The sequence below is a fragment of the Micropterus dolomieu genome, linkage group LG20 (assembly GCF_021292245.1).
Source record: "Micropterus dolomieu isolate WLL.071019.BEF.003 ecotype Adirondacks linkage group LG20, ASM2129224v1, whole genome shotgun sequence".
NCBI lineage: Eukaryota > Metazoa > Chordata > Actinopteri > Centrarchiformes > Centrarchidae > Micropterus > Micropterus dolomieu.
The window spans coordinates 37,312,398-37,319,649 of NC_060169.1; the positions used below are offsets into that span (position 1 = coordinate 37,312,398).

The 7,252-nt window shown below is 41.0% G+C and overlaps 1 protein-coding gene across 1 annotated transcript in view; it reads right to left on the minus strand.

Moving 5' to 3' along the window:
• tpcn2 (two pore segment channel 2) overlaps positions 1-7,252 on the minus strand; it is a 26,264-nt gene that overhangs the window by 9,952 nt on the left and 9,060 nt on the right. The window contains exons 4-9 of the mRNA XM_046032046.1: positions 7,133-7,160; positions 5,929-6,035; positions 4,243-4,315; positions 1,992-2,091; positions 1,819-1,884; positions 1,609-1,673 (exon numbers count right to left, since the gene is read on the minus strand). Coding sequence (XP_045888002.1) covers positions 1,609-1,673; positions 1,819-1,884; positions 1,992-2,091; positions 4,243-4,315; positions 5,929-6,035; positions 7,133-7,160 — 439 coding nt within the window. The remainder of the gene's footprint in view (positions 1-1,608; positions 1,674-1,818; positions 1,885-1,991; positions 2,092-4,242; positions 4,316-5,928; positions 6,036-7,132; positions 7,161-7,252) is intronic.

Consider the following 7,252-nt stretch of genomic DNA (forward strand, 5'->3'; position numbering starts at 1 on the left):
ACTGGATAAAAGCATACCTCTGCCTGATGCTTCAGTTTCGACGGTTAGTCTAGCTTAGCTATTTTTGCACAGAGAGCCTGGCTCTGTGCTAATCATCTTCCCAATCCCATGCATTTACACCCAATCATGGTATTTCCCACGCTGATTGTTACAGAGTTTGTGCTGGAAAGTGGTTTACAAGACAGAAGTTGCTTTTAAGGGAGACCTCCACCAAATGTACACAGAAAGTGATCAGTATCCTGATGACCTAAAAGCATCATGGTTATCGCAGCTTGGTCTTGCTGTTGGTTGCATCATGAGAATTGTAGGATCTAGCAGTTTGGGAGCTTGACCCATACTCTAACTGGATAAAAGCATACCTCTGCCTGATGCTTCAGTTTCGACCATTCTTTTAATTAATGTGTCTCTTGTGAATCAACAACTTTAAAGAAGTGGAGTTGCACTGGAGTTCACCTTTGAATGCATTAATGCTTGTCACACTCTGCCGGACAGCCATTCTTTGTGTTGCACTTTTTAGTTAGTATCTTCCTTATAGTATGTTGGGTTTTGGGGGTCTGTCTTGTCTGTCGTCTAGTGTTTGGTAACCCTTGTCATGTCTGTTACCCCAGTTATCCCTCTGCATGTCTGTCTCTGTTTTCCCCTGCTCTCTCTCCCTGCCTGTGCCTCGTTAGCCTCATGTCTTTCACCTGTGTTGCTCCCGCCCTGCTCGTTAGTCCCTGTGTATATATACCTGGTGTTTCTGTCTTGTCTTTGTTGGGTCATTGTATGTTGTCACCCTGTGTAGCAGTTTGTTCTCGTGTCTTCAGCCCTACTCGCCGTGTCTCCCTGTTACCCTGCTCATTTTTGGACAGCCTTTGTTTTTGGACTCAGTCAATTAGCCACTCTGTTTGTAAGTGTGCTCGTCTTTTGTTTGTGTATTAAAACCCTTCTGAACTGTTCCTGCTGGCTTTCGTGTCCTGCATTTGGGTCCTCCAACCTACTACCTGCTTCACCATACAAATCCGTGACAATGCTGAGGCTCAATACAATAATAACATATAATGCTGACTCTCATTCATCCTCAGCACTGTTCCTTTGATTATAGTTTATTTCTGTTTACCATTTCTTATAATTGATTCTGTATTACTGTATATTGTCTGCGACGTAGCAAAAGGAAGTTACAAAACACAATTTTACTCTATCATTTTTTATATTGTGACAATAAACCTACCTATCTACCAATAAGGATAACAGGTCAATGATTTTCAGAATTTAGGTTAAGCACAAAATCATACATCATCACCCCATGTTGGGCGTATGCTGTGGCCTTCTAAATTCCTCCTGACTACCTTCCTCTGCCAAGGCTTGGTTTTTCCCAGTGACACACCCGCTTTCCCAGCTGGGAACTATTTAGCAGTCAGTTTAGTAAAAATAAAAAACCCTCTCGCATCACAAGCTCACGTCTCATCATCTGTCATATGTCTGCCACATATAATCCAAACTGCATTCAACCGTAGTGCTCGCTGGTCCCCAGTAGAATACTGTGCATGTGTGGAGCTGTAAGTGCAAGATAATCCCCAGGACAATGAAATGCTTCTCAGCAGCATTACGTCATCCTGTGTGACTCACCAGTAAATATCCTCTGAACTGGTTGTAGATGATTGCTGTCAGTAAGTTCATCAGACAGTAGGTTCCTGCCAGAAAGCAAAACAAATTCCCTCTAAAACACTTCAGTCAAACACATTTATATTATAACATATAATATAACAGCCACAGAATATTCTACGTTCAAGTAACCTACATCTGCTGCACTGACAGACAACACTAATCAGAGCTTACCAATTACACTGAAGGTGACAAAGAAGATGGAATATCCTCTATTTAGGGAGTAGGCAGGGATCATCACTGTGGCAGGACAGAAGAAATGTTGAAAAGACGATCAGACTCTTGTACAGAAACAATCACCATTCAACGGCAACCATGGCTTGTTTAGCATGTAACTGATCGTGTACCATCTGGGTTGTTGGCCGTTGTGAGAAGCACCAGCAGAGAGGTAAGGGAATTAGGTAGGTTTCTGAAATGCAACTCCCACTCCCCATTCTTATTTGGATCCTGAACAGAAACACAGAGGGAGAGATGAACAGAAATGAGGAGAGGCAGAGTGAACTTACACCTCCTGCTGTACTCTATACACAGGGTTTAATGTTGTACTGACATTTTAAAAAAATATCAAACATTTGATTCCTGCCTCTTAATAAAAAGACCTGCTTGTTTGTTCTGTTTCTGTTTTGAGTTTCTGGACTGTTGTCTAGAATAAACACTAACGACCTTACTTTACCTTGTGACAGGCATTTATCATTAGTTTTGATAGACATATGACATATTAATATATAAAAGGTAAAGAATAAAGAAAAATAGTTATTAGTTGCAAACCTTAAAAGCGCTTGAGCACACTATCAGTATCATTAAATAAATGAGCATCCACTGCAGCACTTAAAATTAGAATTTAAACCATTCATTGATGATTGCTGAGCGATCAGTTTTATCAGTGTTAAACAACTATTAGTGACATTCCTGCTGAGAAAGAGTTTGTGGAAAATGATTTAAAGATAAGGCTGATGATATTCTATATTTTTTATTGCGAAATAATCCCATGGAAAAGATAAAACCAACAATATGTTAGTCCGTCTTTCAATACTGTTTGCCTTTCCTACCCTGTCTGTGGCTCTCAGCTCCGAGCCGAATGGTTCCCTCTAAATTTATAAATCTGTAAATCTCACAGATTTATAAAATCATTACAAAACATGGCTCAATAATTTCTTAAACAGCCAGCCACAGCAGTTTTTAGCAAACATTAGTCACAGGAGGAAATAGTGCATGCATGAGTATTTTCAGCTAAATCAATACCCCCTATGTGTTATAAACCTGCTTTTTTGGAACTACAGTACGCATAAGGCTTTGGTTGTCATGGTTTTGGTTGTCTATTTGTTGCTATTTATCCTTGTTTAGGATTGTTTGTTTGGTTTGGTCTTTGGATTTCTCTTTGTTTGGACTCTTGCCTGCTGTGCTCTGACGTATGCCTGTTTAGTTTTGTTAATAAAATCTCTGGAACTGCATCCTTCTCTTCCATGTCTGCATTTGGGTCCACATCTCCTTTACCTGCATCAGCACTCAGCCTTCCTGACAATGCATGCATGGAGTTTAGATGTTGCCATTGAGTCAGTGGGTGCGTTCCAACCATACTACTATACTATTTAGAATGCCTGAAAAACATTTTGTATCTCCAGTATGTCAAATGCAGCATGCCATAAATACAAAGATGTCCAAGTGCATCTGGTCACATTTTGCAGTATGCAAGCCATCATGCTATTCTGACCCACAATCCTCTGTGCAGCGTAGTATGAGCAAGAGGGTCAAAGTTGAAGGGGCAATGTTATGATGAAATAATATGTCCCAATTGTATGGATACTGCCTGCAACAGTGTGTACTTTGTAAGGGCAGCTGCAGTGCATACTAAAAGTAAAAAGAGAAAGCATTTGATTTAGAACACAGCAAGTGAGTTCACTGTGGGCTCTATATTTATTTACACTGGTGAATTTGAATTAGGTAAACTAAATTGCTAAATGCTAAATTATGTATATTAGCATCGACTGTTTGTACTAAACAGAAACAAGTGGATGTACTGACAGCAGTCATCAGATTACTGCTGATTAGGCAGAACATTTCCAACCATGATGATTACTGTAGGAGCTAAAATCGTAGCAAACATTTATCTTTAACGTGTAATTCAAGCTGTGTTGTACTGTTTTGACATTTTGTACTCATTATGGTTTATACATATAAATCAGTCTCACCATAATGGATTAAATGTAGCACGTACTGTTTGCATTCTCAACAGTATTTGGTTTTGAATGCTGTACATTAAATCTGTTCGAACCCCTTTCTGTGTGGAGTTTGCATGTTCTCCCCGTGTCTGCGTGGGTTCTCTCCGGGTGCTCCGGCTTCCTCCCACCGTCCAAAGACACGTGGACCAGGTTGTTAATTGGTGACTCTAAATTGTCCTTAGGTGTGCATGTGCGTGTGACTGGTTGTTTGTCTATGTGTGGCCCTGTGGTGGACTGGCGACCTGTCCAGGGTGTACCCCGCCTTTCGCCCAGACACACACACACACACACACACACACACACACGCCGACACAAGTGTCAGCAGTACAGTATATTACTGTGTATTTAACGGGACGTTACCACAAAGACATGAACTTACCTCAGTTTTAGCAAACAGCAGCATGCCGATCATAGTGAAGAGGCAGAGGTGGAGTGCCAGCAGCAGGATGACGCTGCACAGACAGGAGAACACACAGATTCAGGGTGGGGGGCGGAAAAGTTTGGGGAGTCAGTGAAGAATCTAAATCTTTCTCTATTTTTTAAAGATACACTCCATACAAGAATATACAGTATCTCACAAAAGTGAGTACACCCCTCACGTAAATATTTGTGTTTACGAGTTTGCAGCTTGTATAACAGTGTAAATTTGCTGTCCCCTCAAAATAACACATCACACAGCCATTAATGTCTAAACAAAAGTGAGAGAGGGTGTATTCACTTTTGTTGCCATCGGTTTAGACATTAATGGCATTAATGGCAATTACACTGTTATACAAGCTGTACACTCACTACTTTACATTGTAGCAAAGTGTCATTTCGTCAGTGTTGTCACATGAAAAGATATAATCAAATATTTACCAAAATGTGAGGGGTGTACTCACTTTTGTGAGATTCTTTATCTCTTTTAAATCAATTAAAAAACTGTAGGTTTACGCATTGATCACCAGTTTTACTTATTTCAACTTTAGTTGTTTAGGTATGGTGGATGGCTCTAAATATGACAATACCCATGAGGTGCTGTGTTGCCACATCTTGGAACAAAACACTGCACCGCAGATATTGTGCACTATACTGTATTTTTATAGCGCCTTTCTAGTCTTTTCGACCATTCAAAGCACTTTTACACTACATCTGCATTCACACACATTCATACACTGGCGAACAGCCACCAGGGGCAATTCGGGGTTCAGTATCTTGCCCAAGGACACTTCAACATGCAGCCTGGAGGAGCCAGGGATTGAATTGACCTTCCGATTAACGGGCAACCCCCTCTACCCTCCTGAGCCACAGCCGCCCCTATTGGTGACAGTGCTGATCTGATCCAGAATCTGAAAGTGAAAATCTGTGGTGTGAAACTGATCCAAACTGCAGACTGTTTTATTAGTTTTCTTTAGTGTCTGCTAACAGTTAGAGGTTAACACCACAGATTCTAAAGCTCTGTGAGTGGACGATTCTTACTGAAATTCTCCTTGGGAGTTCTAGTTTTATATTTTTAGGTATGTGCCTTGCACCTTCTGACTTTTCATCAAAGAGCCAGATGAGTTTCTCATCTTTTGTACTGATGATTGAACTGGGAGAGTTTCATGTACATCTGAACATCCACCTAACCCCATCTTTACACAACTGATGCCTGAAATAACTACTCCAACTGTACAAATCATTTTTAAATTCATACATTTACATTTATTCATTTAGCTGACGCTTTTAACCAGACTTACAATTGCTATACATGTCAGAGGTCGCACGCCTCTGGAGCAACTAGGGGTTAAGTGTCTTGCTCAGGGACACAATGGTGGATGTCTCACAGTGGGAATCAAACCCAGGTCTCCCACACCAAAGTCAAGCATCTTATCTATGCGCCATCACCACACCCTTCAACATATTAATGCATGTGCTACCGGACACTAAAACACAGTCAGCTGCTCCCTATTTGTTTGAAGCATATGGCTAGGAAACACACAATGTACCTTTAAATTAGAAAACATAAAGTTAAAAATACTTAAATACTTCTATAGATGCATAAATAAATAGACCTTAGATAGTCCAGTGAAAAAGAGTCCGATACCTGGCAATCTCTGGCAGAGTCCTCTTGATGCACTTCAGTGTCTTTTTCATCAGGGAGGAGTTCTGCAGGAGGAAGAATGGTCGGAGGAGTCGCCGTACTCTCAGTCTCTGATTAACAGAGAAAAGAAAAGAACCCTTTTTAAATGCAGGGTGGCATGTTGATTTGCATGGATTCACTAGGCCTGTCTCAACACAGAGTAGGCCACGTTCAAAGTTGTGTCATTGGGAGTTGTTACTTGGCAAATTAATGCTGTAAATGGAGTTCGCAAATGGGACAACAGTGCTCTTTCAGCTCAGGTGATTAAACAGATATACATATACACACACATTTTATACTGTGCATGTATGTATGTATGTGTGTGTGTGTGTGTTTGTGTGTATATATATATAAAAGTTAAATATTCTTAATGTGGTTCATCAACAGTGATAAATTATCCGAAAGTCCCGCGAGGTGCGGGCAACTCGGAACAACACCAGTGAAGCTGGGGCTCTGTCTCTTCAGCAAGTGTTCCTTGTCTGCCACTGCACACATACACGCTACGCTTACACATGATGACCCAGGGTTAGGGTTACAATTTTGGATTTATTCACGCAACATTTATTGAAAGTTATATCCTTTTTACATATTTATTTACAGCATTAAACGTTGAAATGTATGTTGCAATAGGTTGTATATTAACTTATAGGGAGAAAAAGTTCTTTGTAAAATCAGACGTTGAGCACCCCCATATTGCCAAAATGGCATGATCCTTTTTTCACTGCAAAGCTTCGACTGTGAGATTGACAGCCGAATCAGGTTCTGCCCATCGAAGCTTTAAATCTTCGACTATTCAGGGTCAGCCCTAATATATATACACTGCTCAAAAAAATAAAGGGAACACTAAAATAACACATCCTAGATCTGAATGAATGAAATCCATCCATCCATCGCTTATCAACCGCTTATCCTGCGTACAGGGTGGAGCCAATCCCAGCTGGCATTGGGCGAAAGGCCGGGTACACACTGAGCAGGTCGCCAGTCCATCACAGGGCTGAATGAATGAAATAATCTCATTAAATACTCCTTTCTTTACATAGTTGAATGTGCTGACAACAAAATCACACAAAAATTATCAATGGAAATCAAATTTATCAACCCATGGATGTCTGGATTTGGAGTCACACTCAAAATCAAAGTGGCCAACCGCACCAGCATATGGTCTCACAAGGGGTGTGAGGATCTCATCTAGGTACCTAATGGCAGTCAGGCTACCTCTGGCGAGCACATGGAGGGCTGTGCGGCCCCCCAAAGAAATGCCACCCCACACCATTACTGACCCACCGCC